The 16,957-nt window shown below is 39.7% G+C and overlaps 1 protein-coding gene across 1 annotated transcript in view; it reads right to left on the minus strand.

The window, feature by feature from the left end:
• Positions 1-468: 468 nt before the first annotated feature.
• LOC138005854 (uncharacterized) overlaps positions 469-16,957 on the minus strand; it is a 20,812-nt gene continuing 4,323 nt past the window's right edge. Inside the window, exons 4-8 of the mRNA XM_068852030.1 lie at positions 14,764-14,868; positions 6,307-6,336; positions 5,169-5,210; positions 2,741-2,835; positions 469-502 (exon numbers count right to left, since the gene is read on the minus strand). Coding sequence (XP_068708131.1) covers positions 469-502; positions 2,741-2,835; positions 5,169-5,210; positions 6,307-6,336; positions 14,764-14,868 — 306 coding nt within the window. The remainder of the gene's footprint in view (positions 503-2,740; positions 2,836-5,168; positions 5,211-6,306; positions 6,337-14,763; positions 14,869-16,957) is intronic.

Raw genomic sequence — 16,957 nt, forward strand, 5'->3', positions numbered from 1 at the left:
GCCCACTGATCCACAAGTATCCGGATTCGTTCAAGTATCCAGAACTCCACTATCACTATTGTCAACAGAGCATGCACCATGGGCGTACGAGTTGGCGACAAGAGAAACGACAGCGAATCCGCAAAGGGAAAGTTGCAGATTCAAAAATATCCGAATACATGTGGACGAAGCCTTAGTGTCTATTGCCTTAACAAAAGATGCTAAATATTTTAACACTACTGGATCTGGGTGTGTTGCTTGTGCTTATGCTGGCGTCGTGGGTGTAAACCAAACCAAAGGACTAGCCATTAAAAAAACACTAGTAAGGAAGACTGTGCGCAATCTCGTACACGAGATTACTTTTGTTGTACGGAAATGAAGTTAGCCTCTTTCTCGCCTGGAAAAGACAGAATCTTTGCAGTCTAAATAATCATCTTTTGTCACATCTGTTTTTTTTAACTGAATGGTAACACTCAAAAACGCAATAACTTACGTCGCCTTCTCGCATAGCTTCTGGGTCTTCCTGCAAAAAGATCATAAACACCGAAATCATACTTATGCTAATTTAAATTCAAATTTTATAGCAAACATAAAGTGACAGCTTCACGTCTGTAGGTTTTCTGCCTCGAGTCAATCAGTTTTGTCGCATTTAAGGGAAGAAAGGCAACACACACTCAAATAAAACATTGGATGAATTTCTCCGTTGCGAATTAAATGCGCAAGTTCATGGTTAAAGCGTCATTTTGTGACGCCTACACCAAATAATGTGTCATTATGTCACAAGGGGCAAAAAATAGACCATTTTACAGTTGTAGCTAAGTTACCTGGCCTAAGAATGGAAGCGAGGCTGCCGGTGACCCTGTTTTGATACACACCTTCGTGCTTTTGTAATGCTAATACGGACTAATTAGAATTATAACAGCACAATTTACATGATAAAAGCAGTGAGGGCTGTATCAATACACGGTCACCGGCAGCCTCGCAGTCATTCATAGGCTAGGAACTACTGGCCTATTAGGAAGAGTTAGTGTTAACATATTTTTCGCCTTTTCCGTCCACGCGGAGAGAAAGTATCTCCTGTGGAAGAGTACCATGTTTAAAACTGGGATGTAAATTGAAACTGAAAATCTGTACGGGCAAAACCAATGTTTATATTTCAGATTAAAAGATTAAAATAATGTTCTACTAAGTCATTAGCTTTTTTTTAATCAATACCTCTTTTTTTAACCGGGAAAAAAGGAGATGCCCAAAGCAAGGGACCCTGTTTTTAACGAGGAAAAAAGGACAAATTCGAAATGTGACAGTGGCTTTAAAATAAACGCCAATGTATACCTCCACTAAATTGAACTTTTTAATATCCACTTTCTTTACTCAACAATACCAGGATAATTGGCCACGGAAGTTTGTATTGGAAAATGTTAGGATCTTAGAGCGGTTTTTAATTGAGTGTCGAAAGTAATTAACGAATTGCTTTGGTTTTGCATTACTTCACTCAGTGATTGGTTCAAAGTTCTCGCGCCACTTTTTCAACCAATCAGAAGTGAACCCAAAACCAATCGTGGCTCGCGCGTGCACATTTTCCCGCGCTTTGTGTCGGCTGCGTGTAATTACTTCGAGTTTTGATTGGTTTACTGGATTTTCTTCCTCCTTTTTAATTGGCCAAAGTAATTACTTTGGTTTTGGTCTTACGACACTCGATTGAAACTCGCTCTAGCGTACTGCTAACACTATTGAAGCAGACAATGGTTGCAGTCGCACTTAACCCTTTCAGCCCCGATAGTGCCAAATGGCACTTATAGATTTTACTCTGTCTAACGCCAGACGATTTTACTTGTCAATGGGGAACCCCTCGGGGCTTAAAGGGTTAAGCTAACAGCGTGAAAAAACTATGTCCCCGTTTAACCCTTTCAGCCCCGATAGTGCCAAATGGCACTTATAGATTTTACTCTGTCTAACGCCAGACGATTTTACTCGTCAATGGGGAACCCCTCGGGGCTTAAAGGGTTAAGAGAAACAGTGTAACAATGGTGTTGACACTACTCTAGAGTCAACTCTCGGATGTTTTGAATCCCTAGGGGAACACTGAACGACAGAACTTGATTTAACACCAGTGTTAATAGACCAATTCGGCTGTTGTACCCAATTGAAATCTTTTAGGAATAAAACGTTTTGTTCCAAGTATTTCCATATCATTTAAATGTGAATGCTGAATTGTCATGCAAATTCAACAGACAAAGAATCTTAATCCCGAGAGATTTGACATGGGTACAACATTGAGTTAGCCGAATTGGTCTATTTCCTAATGCGACCGCAAGCAATAACTCAAAGCACGCCATTCTTTCAAAATAACTTGACACAATGTTCTTTACTTATATTAACTCCATTTATTTATTTTCTTTTCTTTACTCCAGTCATTTTGATCAATTACATTTTAGCCTCAAAGGCTTTAGACTGAAAGCTTTCTGAAGAACGTTTTAACTAAAGGAACCGTTTATGTAACCAAACTGTTGCTTCAGATATTTGGGACAATGCTGAATATCCGAGAATCTATGATCATTCATGCACTTCCTGGTTTCGGGATTAACCGGAGGTCATCATTCTACCTTACCTTCCAACCAAAGTTACTAAAATCAAGAGCACATCGCAATCTTTTGCGGCCAAGTCCGAAACAACGTGAAAGTGCACATTCAAGGTAGTCGTTATCTGAGAAGTAACTCCACCTCACCAACCCCACATATATATCGTCAAATACAAGACTTACTTGTCAACCGCCTTTGTCTTCCGTAGCGTATCCTTCGTGTTTGCTGAACTCCATTTATTCGGAACCCGTAATACGTCTTCTTTCTTTTCCATCGCCTGACATAAACAACCTTTCGGTTGTAATAAAAGTACTTAAAACGCTTGAAAGTACCCAATACCAAGCGACCCTTGTAACGCATTATTAACCGACCCCTTTGTTGTTTTACTGTTCTGTAACGACCTTTGAAAAGGAACTTGAAGCTTGTTGTTTTTTCCCAGCGTCCTCTATTGTATACAAGCCACGTTCGTCCAAAGCGAATCACCCGATGGTAAGTTTTATTAATCTTGATTCTGTCATGCCGTCCAACACGTTCAAGACGATAGAGGTGTCTATGGAATCTTATCATCACTCTTGGTAATAGTTCTTGATAATCGTAGGTACTTTTGCCATCTTCGAAGTGTATACCTAGACGACCCTGTCTTACAGACCTGAGACGTTTCCTGAAAAGAACCATCGGGCGTCGGTAGCCTGAAGAAAATCAGAAGACAGATTATTTATGATCAGCCAAGGCAATATAAGGAGAACGTGGATATCAAGGAACAACTTAAATCACAACATTTCCAGCGACACCCGGTTAACCTTGACTATCTGACCGGGCGAAATAACAACTGAAAGTTTATTTCCAAAAACGATTAACCCATCTTCCCGCTTTCTCCAATGTGATTATTAAAGTCCCGATCACACGTAAAGCACGCTCACACGGTGACCAAACACGCTCAAACATTTTTGGTGACCAAGCTTTACCCTTGTTTGCTGACGTGACCAAACGCTATCAAACAAGCCCTTAAACACGCTCCCAACAGCTGAGTTCGAATACGATTTCGGGCATTCTTTGAAGTGGTATTTTTTGGGGAAAAAAACGTCTCGAAGACAAGGCTTTGCTTCCAAAAGATCTATGGGGCGTTGTGTTTTTTCTTCCGACCATTTCCTTGTCTTTTATTTTCTTTTTGAAACAGGGGTTTCAGCAATAATTTTTCTCGTTTCTTGACTCTCAACTACTTCACTGTCCGCAATCTTGGAAGCGTATGACCAAATTCTGCATCGTAATACCTATGCGCGCGCCAAACATGCTTGGTGAAGCCGGCCAAACGAACAAAACACCGCACATCGAACTCGAGAACAATAGTGATGTTTGGTGCTGTTTGTTCGGATGTTCGATGGAATTCAACTTTTACCAAACACGATCAAACAGCATCAAACAAGGTGGCCAAACGACAAAATGTTTGGTCACCGAACATGCTTAATCGTGTCTAGTCACAAAAGATTTTATGTTTGACCTAGGCTCGTCGAAAATTCAAGCAGCGCTTATTTGACTAACAGAGGAGAAAACTGAACAGGAAAGTAAAAACGGAAACGAAATTCTCAGAAGTAATTGTGCAATGCAGTTTTTTTCTCGCGAAAGTCCGGGTCTTGAACATAATATGTGCAAGAATGGCGTTACATGATGAACAAACAACGGTTAAAAGGTTAATATTGCCTGAACTAGGATGTTTAAAAGCACGCTTAACCTTTAAAACTTTTTTCCATCCAAGCCATGCATCATTGGAGTGTTACGAGTGATACTGTGATCAAACTACAAGCAAACAACTCTCAGGATTCCAATCCACGTCATCAAATATTTGACGAAACGTCATTGAGGAATGGATAACGAAGCGTCCAAAACCCATCAAATCACTTGAGAAAATGTAGAAAATGAAAGGTGACGGAAAATTTCTTATCGAACTGTCAGTAAAATGGATTTTGTCAAAGAAAGTTTGCGATTTGTAGTTTTTATCGAACATTTTCCTCGATCATTTGAATCAAGCCAAAATCGACCGTTGCAAATCCCAATACGTGTATGAGATCAACAATGACGTCACGCGGCCTCGACGACTATTACGCTATTTAACTAAAAGCTTTAATTAGCACATGCGCAAGCACAACGGCTCTCATTTCACCCTGAAAAAGGCCTCGATGCAAGCATAAACGCTAGCACAGGCACAAGGATCAAAATTTCCAAGTTTTTTTTCTTGTGCTTGCGTTGGTCTTGCCGTGTGAAAACGAAACACGGCATTTACTACTTCTGGTCATGTCTAGACAAATAGAGCACTCGTTTTAGATTCCCCGAGTTTGAGCATTTGAACAAAATGGTGGAGAGCGTGGTTGATTTTGATTAAGATTTATGCTTATGTCGACGTTCGTTTTCTCTTAGCATTAGCCACTTAGGCACGCGCTTGTTCTTTTTTGCTTGCGTCTCTAGTGAAAACAAGGCTAAAGAGTTTAAGAAAAATGCTGCACAAGTTCTTCTTGACTCTCACATTCAAGCAATATTTTTACGGGTTATTCTACCTGTTTAGGGAAGGACTAAAAATTGGAACTTAAGGCAGTGTAAAAAAAGAAAATAACTTACCGCGCAACCTTCTGCGCATTCTTTGTCGTCTCCTTTTTCGGCCTAAAAACGAAAAAAAAATGTTAAAAAGGTTTTTCGTACACTTTGTGGTGAATTACAGTGGTACCATCATCGCCTCATTTAGAGTCTTCTTTACGTCGTGACGATTGCTTACGTCTCAGACATTTAAATACCTTTTTTTTTCGCTTTTTAAGCGAGTTAGCTTTACATGTAATACGGTAATGCCTCAAGAAAAGCTCGCCGGTGAGTCTGTTCCTCACAAGCAACTTGCAAGCATTAGATTGCATTCCAGCTTTTAACGAATTTTTGCACTGACTGTGTGAAACCTTATCTCATGCATAGCCTTGTGCTTTTTACCAGCTTGGTCATGAGCCCGTCAACGTGTCTTCTGGCTTGTTAAGTTTTCATCAAAATAGAAATCCCATTGAGAGAACAATAAGAACCGTTTTATTTAGAAGATACAGTTTATCTTGGCATCGAAAAACAATTGAGGTTAGACGCTTATTCCAAAAGACTTGAAATGACCGAATAGGACTTGAACAGGATTCCCGGATAGTTGAAACATGATTTACAAACTGTACGACTGGGGATAATTTCGAGAAAGTTGGAAAAAACCTACTTCATCAACGAAAACAAGAATGTCTACAGTTGAAAAACGTTTAGGGAACCCAGTTTCCCACTGTTGTAGTCCCTTCTCAGTCTGTACTTCAAACATGAAGAGGCGATGGAGCCATATAGCTTGTCGAAAGCACCAATTCTCTAAAGAACCTTAATAATTATATAGTTCAATAAGGCATGTGCATTTGCTAGTTTTAACTGACGCACGAGCGAGTGAAAATACAAGGGACATAAACTTTGAAAGGCATACATCGACTCCAGCTTCCCGCGATGTATGAACCTAGGTTTTGGCCTCTCACACTAAGCGTCGCCTTTCCGGCAAAACTGTAAAAAACTCCGAAACAAAAATCGTTAGCGTAAGCAAAAGACGTCGAACTAGTTTCGCGGGAGTCCGGAGCGCTTAGAGCTGAGCCACCGCCCCTACAACTAGGCTTAGGAAAACATCTTCAAGCTGGAGACTTTTTGTCCCTTTGAAAATGCCCATAGTTTTTTTTTCTTTGAACGAGTATAAAATACTTACGTCGTGCTCTTCGTCCCCTGCGTCCATAACCTACACCAAGACAAAAATGTCAAGTTAATTCTAAAACTTCATTTTTAAGGTCGGATCTATGAAAAACTCATCTCACTACAACAGGAAAACTGTCATGAAAAAACAAACTCGTTCCCAGGGTGCTTTTTCCTGGCCACCTAAGGCCAGGAAAAAGCGCCCTTGGGACGAGGTTGATAAAACAAAAGTCGTATGGCAGGCGAAAGAGCTTGACAAAGGCACGTACGCAGTCACTATGGAAAATAATTTGCTGCTGACTCAAATTTCGACGCTCAGTTTGTCCACTGTTGTTTGTCACAAGATTAAATTGCAGTTTCCAGGCCAGTTGAATCAGCTTCCTCCAACAACAAAATTGAACGTTTTATCAGATTCAATGACATTTAGAGGACTTAGAGCGAGTTTAAGTGATGATCCGTGTAAGGTGGCAACGGGGCTTTCCCCACATAGGAATGTTATCATTCTTACACAGAGAATGCATAAACCTACAGGAAAGCCGTTAACGCAATAAAATTCATTTACAGCCCACTTTGAAAGGGTGTTTTTTTGTGGTAAAAGATTTTGACCAATCACAAGAGTTGAAAACAAAAGCCAAGAAACGTTTACAATTTTACATGTTCCCCACATACGATTTCTGTGGAATTCATTTAAACTGAGACCAGATGAAAGATGGAAGATGGTTGGAAAGTAAGGATGAATATAAGACTGCTTTTATGAAGTTTTGTTAACTTTTGCTGTTTAAGCCAATCAGAAGTAAGTACAGACAATAGAAAAGTTATCACCTTTTTGCATACCAATTGAATTCCAACATGTTCGTTGCCGTTGTTGCTATCGTTCTTATCTGGACCGTTTCTTAAATCGAGTGTCGTAAAACCAAAACCAAAGTAATTACTTTGGCCAATCTAGAAGGACGGAGACAATCCGGTAAACTAATCAAAACTCGAAGTAATCCCTTTACCGACACAAAGCGCGGGAAAATGTGTACGCGCGAGCCACGACTGGTTTTGGTTTCACTTTTGATTGGTTGAAAAAGTGGCGCGAGAACTTTGAACCAATCACTGAGTGAAGTAATGCAAAACCAAAGCAATTCGCTAATAACTTTCGACACTATAGATGGTACATTAGCATTATTAAGCACGTGAAAATGCAAAACTAGGCAAAGACGATACTATGAAGATTGCATTTGTTGCCTGTATTATGGACACAATGCATTTACTCGGAATTAAATTTATCCTCTAAGGTAATTCCCTGGTTTTGCATTGTGCAACCCTACTGTGCATAATTTCTTGCGCCATTGGCGCGCGCATTAGCTCACGCACATTGATGAAATGGTGGATTTTCATTGACGCCAAGCTTAATCTTGCAAGGAATCGCTATTTTCTCCTGAACGAGCACGGTGAGCCCCCTTTTTAATGGTGTTATGTACTCGTAATAAGTACACGGAAAACATATTTTAAGGAGAAAAAAAGTTGGATAGTAGAAGTTGTAGTCTTTGTGATGTGAGGTGATGATGAGGTGGTCCAATTTTCTTGCATTGCTTTGCAAGATTGAGGAATTTGAAATCACTTTACTGAAATATTTTAGCCAGAACAAACAAGTACGCTCAAGTTTTCAGTAATATTCAGTAGCTTTAGCTATATAACAACAATTTTTCAGGTTGATTAAGTTTCGAACGCTTCTCGAGTAATTCGGTAAAAAACACTTAGAATAAAAGGCATGCAGCGCGAAACCAAGCGCGGTGACCCCATCTTTTTATTGCATTTTCTGAATGTCCTGTGCATAAATATCAACTGTGCCAAGTTCTGGATAGTACGTCATTTTCAAGGGAATTACCTTAAAGAGGCTCGAAAGGCTTTTCAGCTGAGCAAGTGTGGGTAAGCCACACACGCAATTCTTAAGCTGCTTGCGTCAGTTCATGAATCGAAATGGGTGACCGGAGATAATAAACTTTGCTGCTGATTTCGCACATTTTTCTTTTAATTCTTAGATAGATGGAATATAAACATACTTTTCTTATTCACGAGAACTACGAACTTTTTGCACAAACTGTTTAACGTTCACTTAAATCCGTTTGTCTTGGCTTGCAGTTCCACCCGCGCAGACTTGAGTGTGAGGGTGATGCATGCGTAAATGCTTATCTTGTAGCCCCCCTCCCATTTTTCCTGATTGTGCAACTTCATTCGTTTATATCTCTGTTGTTGTTTTCATTTTTTGCATGTTAATTTCAATTAATTTGAAATTTATTTCTGTAGATGAAAAAAAGTTAGAGGCATATATTTCAAACAACCTGATTTTTTTGTAAAACTGGTCTACGAATTTTTTAAATTTTAAATATTCAGAGATTATTTCTAACATTATCCGGTATCTCTGTATGGACAGATTTCACCGTCCCGGTTTTTTTTAAAGACAATTTATGCTAATTTTAGGGTTCAAAGAAATGCCTTATATCGTTCTAATGGTAACGGTATTTTGGAAGGAAATGTGATGTGAGAAATCTGTGATGGACACTTAATACTCCGGCCAAATGTCGTCTCGATATGGTTACCCTAACTATATCTAAGAGCAGAATATATTTATTTGTGTGAAAAAAGGAGAAACTATGTCGAGCCGCCTTCATAACGGCGAAAAAAAAAGCTTGCGCGAATCGATTGATTCGAAAAATTTGAAGATATATAAGTCAGTTGGTTTGTTTCAGCAAGGTTTTCAAAGTCTTGAAATATCCTAGAATTTTAAGGGTAGACCGGAAAAGTTTATTTAAAAGTTTTATCCGTGAAAATTCTTCTAATCAGTTCTTCTTAGAGCAGTTTTCAATTGTATTAAAATTTCTGCTACTTGTTCGTGACCTCAGTCTGAAGATGGTATAGAATTATATCGAAATATTATTAGTAAAGGTTTCTCTGCATTTGTTCCCTGTAGTATAGACACAATGCATTCACTCGAAATTACATTTATTCCCTATATTTTAAAATTATCAGCAAATAATGGATTTTGGAATCACCTTGAACTTAAAAAAATATTTCTCTGCATGCAAATCAACTTACGTCCACGCATGATCCGGACATTCACTGGTTTACCATAGCGACCTTTATAGAAAACCCTTGCTGTTGATCCTCTTAGCTTTACTCTAGCACTTTTTCCACGGAAAGGTATTCTGAGAATTTCACGCTTAATCACTCGTCTCCACCGCCTCCTTCTTTGAATGAACCACTTCTTCCTCCGCCGTCTTATTCGTACATTGCGGTTTTTCCATCTTACAAACAGTCTAATACGCCTGATGATCTTCCACCTTCTTCTCCGTCTCAGATACCACTTGCGACCAAGTCGTTTTAGTCCGTACCATCGTCTTTTAATGCGCACTACCCATCGTCGTCCCAATCGTTTGATTTGTCTTCTTTTCCTGGCGATTACAATTCGTAGTCGTCTTCTGAACGCGCGAATACGCTTTCCTCCATAATAGTATTTTCTCTTTCTCAACACACGACGTCGTCGACCACGGAAACGCAAGTAAAGAACACCTGCAAAAAACATTGATTATATCAAACCATTACTACGCTTTTTGAGTGACCACTTAGCCAAGCGATGATAGGAAAATTCTTCAAGATCATAAGCCTTTAGTATCCTTTCTTAATCCTATCACCATTTTTCCGCTGGCTTTCGTTTCGCCCTGCAGTTCACCACTATTTAGAGGTCAGTAGCCTGTTCAAAATAAGGAACACCTTAACCAAAAACTGAATTATTGTGTACTATTCCCAAGTGGAATCGAAGTTTGGAGATGTAGTTTTCTTAGAAGAGAAAAATGGACTGGCACCTCGTGGAAGAAAAACCTTACATGAGAGTAGACTTGACAACCATCAAACCGTCATACAAGATGATTACTCCATGTACCTTTTGAGAGAAAATAGCCCGCATCTCTTGAACCATTCATTTTCTCTCCTACGACAATAGACCAATTCGGCTAACTCAATGTTGTACCCAATTCAAATCCTCTGGGAATAAAACGTTTTGTTCCAAGAATTTCCATATCATTTAAATGTGACTGTTTCATTGTCATGCAAATTCAACACACAAAAAATCTTAACCCCGAGAGATTTGAATTGGGTACAACATTGAGTTAGCCGAATTGGTCTATGGAAAGGAGATTACCTCTAAGCCCTGATTAGGTTCTGCACAGGCTGTCCACAGACGTGGAATTCTAAGCAGCCTGCGAAGACCCGACCATTCACACCAGTTTCTAAACGAGATCGCAGTGTTCAGTCGATTTAAACTCTCTCTCACAGTGCACCGATCAAAACAAGATCGATCGTTTAAAAAAACAGGGAAGCATTTTTCGGGACCTTGTAATGTATCTTCAGACCGCCTGGTGTCTTGCATGCCAAACTAACCGAAGGCGTTTGCCGGTGACTTCGGTTTGATTTTGTTAAACTAAATAAAACTACTTATACACTTTTTCTGTACATACGTTTTCTGTAACGCCTTCTCATTCCATAGCGACCTACAGAAACAAAAGGAAGACGCCTTTCTTATCTCCTGAATACACCTTTTTCACACATTCATGGGAGCATGCACAATAAATAAATTGATGTGGGGAACGTATCTGGACGTGATTCGCGGAGCGTGGCAACTTAAAGGGAAACCTCCACTAAAGCAGGAAAATAACTTTAAACCGCAGAAGATAATGATTACAATCAATATTGTTTAACTCTTTCCAGTGAAAGCGTTTGTATCTAAAATAAATGAATTTCAAAAATGTTTGTTTTGGTTTTCAAATTTCCCGGTTGCCGCCATCTTGAATGATGGTGACATGTGACTTATTGTTTCAAAACAAAAGGTCTTCGTGTGAAAACAATAAGGGCAACCATTACACGTCATAATTATTCAAGATGGCGCCGCCCTGGAAATTTGAAAGTGAATCAAAAGTGTATTTTTTCCGATACAAACACCGTTTTGGAGAAAATTGTGGAGCAAATGTGATTGCAAACATTATTCTTTTAGGTTTAAAATGATTATAGAGTAGGAGTAGAGGTTTCCTATAATAGCGCATTTTATGAAACCAACTTTAAAATCACGTGATATACTCGAAAGAGACAGAAGAGCATGCGAATGATTTTCTCAAAACGGACAGTACTAAAATGTTAATTGCGCTAAAATGAACAAAACACTTTTCAAGGATTTGGTTTCAGGACAAAACATACTCAATACAAGTACAGGTGTTTCAGCAGGCCTCGTTTCCAGACCAAGAAAGTAAACAAAGAAACCTTAACAATCGTCATTGACCCTAGATTACTTCATGGTTGGTGAGTGCGTACGATTTTTGTTGACAAGTTATGAGGGATCGCTTAAACGAACGAGTGAGCGAAGCGAACAAGTGAGTTTAACGATCCTTCACAACGAGTGAGTGAGAAAAATCGCACAAACGAGCCTACCATGAAGTAACTTTTTTGCTATATAAGAGGCTATCAAACCACCGATCGTGGACAAAGGCCCCAAACAAATAGCAAAATATTTTTGAAATAAAAGAGATCTTTACCTTCCATACCTCGCTTGAACACTTTCAAAACTGTTTAAGATTTTCTAAAGTATTTGTGGAAATGAATTAAGTAATAAAAGAACAAACACTTTGAAAACCCTACACCAGTCGGCCGCAATGTTCACACATTTTACTCCCGCCGTCGGTGAACAGGCCACCCGCGCCAAAGTTCATCACAATACAAGCCAATCAATAGGCCTTATTCACGATAGCCGCCATGTGGGTTTCCAAATTGTCATGCAAATTAGTCATGTGTTATGCTGGGGGGCAAACATTGAAAAAAAGGCAAATTGCGGAAAATCGGCTCGTCCAAAAAAAGTACACTTTTTATATCTTTTGATTACCTTTGACATTTTGACTTTTACTTCGTTATCTGCTCATTTTTAACTGAAAAAACATTGAAGTAACTTGTGTAATCATTCTATTTTACTACTTAGGTGATAAACATTCAATGAACGTGAAACAAATCATCTGTGTGGCTTAGATGTTGGTTATAACCTCTCGAACTTGCGTTGTTTGCCCCCTCAGAAGTGTGTAGCTAATTTGCATGATAATAGCAAATCCAACATGGCGACCATCGTGAATAAGGTTTATAGCAAAAGGCCGATACGGACAATTTTTCACTAGTAAATTTTTATTTCACTACGGAGATGTAAGTAAATCTCTATACTTACATAATAAATAACGGGTAAAAAAAACATGAACAAGAACTCACGTCTTCTACGACGGCGCCTTCGCCTTCGTCTCCTCCTTCGTCTTAGCCTTTGTCTTCGTCTTCTTCGTCGCATTAGTTTCCTTCGTAGACCTGTGTTCGTATTAGACAAAACATTTCTTTAAAAAGCACGAAGGCATATTTTCTTTTTTTATGCTTTGTTGTTTAAAGCCATTTGAAAAATAATGTAGAAATGCAAATTATCATTATCGCATTTGCCCACGACAACATCATTATCAACATCGTCTTCAGTACTTAACCATTTTTACGGATATTACTTTACCTCGCAGAAGACGTCCCTTTCCATAGCGAGCTCGTCTTCCAATGAGCCATTTGCCATGATACTTGATCTGGTATTTCTGTCGTGTTTTCTTTGCAAGTAGTCTTTGTCTCCTATACACCAAGTAATACGTTCTTGCTCGTTTCAGAGCAATCCACCTTGATTTCGCGCGGATAAATACTTTATTACCCCGACGTTTCATGTTTGTCCACCGTCTTCGGAAACGTACTTGATACATGGGCCTTTTCCCAAAAAGAAGTATTTTTCTGCCGTTATAAGTGACCTGAAATCCTCTGCCGACACGCTTTAGTCCGTGTCTTGAACCATGGTAAATCAAATATCGCCTTCCAGGTACGCCTCCCACGACTCTGTAATGTTTTTTGAAAAACACCAGTTTTCTTCTTTTGACGTATTCACGTCTCCTTCTAAAGAGAGCGTACCACTTTCTCCTGCCTGCTCTTACACGTCGGTATCTACCACGGAACCAGACCCTGCGGCCATACCAAACTGAAAGGAGAAAAAGGAGCTTTTAGTGAAGTTATTTTCCTCATTTGTAAATCACCCGCGCTAAAAGGAAAGAAAGAATCAAGCAAAAGAAAGAAAATAGAACTGTTACGGTTTTGTTTCTTTCTTTTGCCTGTAATTAACAACTATTTTCTGCCCTTTGTTCTCGGTCTCTGTTCCATGTGTTAGCCTTGTGTTTAGTGTTGAAGTTGCACACAGTAAGTTTCCCAGCATATGTAAATTCATGTCACTAATCTCGTATATATATCAAAATCGTTTTCATTGTCTCACTCGCTCTCCATCCTAATCCAGCAATTGGTAAGTGTTTTTTCCGTCCTCGTTATAAGTTTAACTAGCCGGATTCGTTGTAACAATTCACTTTCTCTGTTTGTATTTTCTTTAGGTATTTATCAACCCTTTGCATTAAATACAATTGCTGGTTTTTAAGAAGTTGTGAGTTAATCGTTTCCCCGGCCCTCGCCACTTAAAGAACCAATGAATAAGTGGCCGCCTTCCATATGCTATAGTTGTTATTACTTTTCTTTATTTTATTTTTTAATTATTTTTAATTTGTTTTCTCTTGTTTTATTTTGTTTCCTTTTTTTGCTTTAAGCGACCTTAACATATACAAGAAAAGCTTTCCTGGCACGCCTTTTGCGCATGCACACCAAAATACTACTGCATTAGCGGCGGCATAAGTTATTCATGTTTTCTTTGATTCACAATTTAAAAAGATTGCTCCAAAATTAAAATGAGCCAAGTTGGACAAAACCGAACAGTTGACTCATTGTGTTGAACATCGGGAAGACTCCGGTTCAAAACACCACTCAGTGTCTTAAAATAATTTTGGAGAAAGCGCTGGAATTGGTAAACGTTTAGGTCCTCCAGGATAAGGAGTCGAAACCTTAGGCACCGTTTTACAACTTTGTTTAGGAACTCTGTGGGATGTAAAAGGAGCCGTTTTTGGGGGCAAAATCACAGCTGCGAATGAAACTCTCTAGACAGGCTATCACGTAAATAGAAGGACTAAGGCCCAACAGAGGTCTTGTTTTTCCTATACTGCTTTGGAATCAAACCTGGTTTGCCCATGGACTACAAGCTTTCTCAAGAGAGACAGCAAATTTGAACCGGGAGAGGGAGCAGACCAACAGCCCAATGTATTGATTTTCCTAAACTTACCGCGATTAAGATAAATGATTTTACAGCGAAACGTGAGTGGATGGCTTGCCAGAAGAGACAGTCAAGAGAAAATATACAAACTGACAAAATATCTGACCAAGAACAAGCCCACCTGGGAATTGCCATAACTACACAAAACCCATGCGTTAAGAAAATAAAATGTTTGGGGGTTTGCCTTAACAGTTTAAAGAACTTATCAATTAAAGAACTTAGTCTGCTGGCTAAACGTACTTCGTCTCCAAAGTCGGCGCCTCCTCCGCTGTCGTCTTTGTCGTCGTCTTCGTCGTCGTCTTCGTCTTCGCTGCCGTCTTCTTCTACGCCTCCGCCTCCGCAGCCCTAAGAGACAATAAAAGATACGATAGAGTACTTCGTCTCCAAAAGGCAGGATAGAGTAAAGTTTTTAGTTGGTTGAAAATTAAAAAAGTTCTTTGGAAGCCCTATCCTACATTAATCCGGCAATCTAGGATTCCCAAATAAGATCGCGTGCCAGGGGCCGATTGCTCCAGGCCTGGTTAGCGCTAACCGTACCATTGATTAAGAGAAATCAAAACCCAATAGATTTCCACGGTATTTAACGTTGGTTAGCGCTAACCATGCTTCGATCAACTCGGGCCAGGATGCGAGTCAGAATCCTACTGCTGTTACTGAACTATGAACGGAGCTAGTTCCGAGCTACGATAAGTGCAAACCATAAACAGAGAAAATCGTGGTGGCTTGAAGACGTAACACCAACGAAAACGTCCCTGACAATATGTATTTGCGATAACTGTTTCGGCTTACTCCATGTCTGCGTTGTACATTAATATTGTTATCCAAGTAACTTGCACCTGGGCTGGTAACACATATACTAAAAAAAACAACTGTTATACAATCAAGAACAGGGATATGGCACGAGGAGAACGTCAGGCAATTCTCGACAAAACTTAAATTCAGTGTCTATGAACCCTAAGTAAACTAACACAAGAGATGACTTACTTAGAAATTTTCGATATCTGAAACGACGACGACCACCTGAAAAGAAAGTTCAACGGTTAAAAAAACATTGGTCAACGAGTGAGAACGATTTTATCCAAGCCTTCTTCAAGTCGCAGTAATTTGCCATGGAACCACAAACACGCTGTTAACTTGGACCTCACGCGCAAGCGGGCGGAAGGCGTGGCGATTTCATGCCGGAATGAACTAAAAAACCTGCGGCCTTTTCTCACGTCCTCCACTGGAGTTCACATTTGGATTCGTCTTGTCGTTTACTGAGCAAGACCGGTGACGACGGCTACGAGGGCATCACTTAAAGATATTATTTTCCGTTATTGTAACAATTTTGGGATTACTTCAAGTCGCCCGGCATGGAAAGTGTATATCAACACTCCAGGAACAAAACTGCGCGGTATGAACAAGGTGGATGCTTGAAGAGAAAAGCATGAAAAATTTAGCGTAAGATGCTCACGTTCTCCAATTGACCTCAAGTTTAGTCCCATCAAGTTGATATGACCAAATTTGAGGTTAATTTTCAGAAAACGGCAAAGAAATTACCCACAATGTGAAATGCACCCGCGGGGCGTGCAGAACTTTTATTTTTGTTCGTTAAGCCTCTAAAGATGTTACACGAGCCGATTTTTAACGTCGATTCTTAATCCATGTTACGCGAGACAACTTTTAACGCAACTTTGTTGCGGCAACGGTATGTTATACGAGACGTTTTTTAACGCAACATTGCTCGCAACATTTGAGCATAGGCTCCTGCTCGACAGATCTTGGACGTCAAATGTGTTGGACACTGTTGACGTGACTTGTTTCGGTTCTCCGTGCTGCATTATAGGCCAATGTCGCGTTAAACGTCAACGGCGAAGGTGTTACACGCACCAACTCCAACAAAATTCGCGCAACAAAGTGGCTGGTATTCGAAAGCCATTTAAAAACCTGCAACATTTTTCCGCCACAAAATGTTGCTGTTTGCGTTGAAAATTGCCCTGGGTGCCATGTTACACGAGACAACTTTTAAAAAATCGGCTCGTGTAACATCACCTTAACTTCCCTGACGTTTACTACAAGAGGTCAAAGAGGTGGGCCAAAAACGGACGTGCAGAGCGTACGAATCCATTGTTATTCTGTTTTATAGCGCTGCAAATTCACATTTAACAAACTTCAATCGGGTTCGCTCAACTTTTACATACTAGTTGATCCTAGATTACTAGAGACACTCTGTGTGTGCTATATAATTTTAATGCTGGTTTCAAAAAGGAGCTTTCTGGCTAGAGCCACAGTCCTGTTAACGTTGTGTTAATCCGCTTTAACATTACGTGTCGTTCGGTTTCACCACAATGGTCTTGACATTTGGAACGAGTAAAATCTGAGATTTGGTCATTTCAAGACACAGGTTTGTGAAGAACATGATCGAAATATTAAGGACGGTGCCTACTAATTGAAG

This window comes from Montipora foliosa, chromosome 6, assembly GCF_036669935.1.
Source record: "Montipora foliosa isolate CH-2021 chromosome 6, ASM3666993v2, whole genome shotgun sequence".
In the NCBI taxonomy this organism is placed as follows: domain Eukaryota; kingdom Metazoa; phylum Cnidaria; class Anthozoa; order Scleractinia; family Acroporidae; genus Montipora; species Montipora foliosa.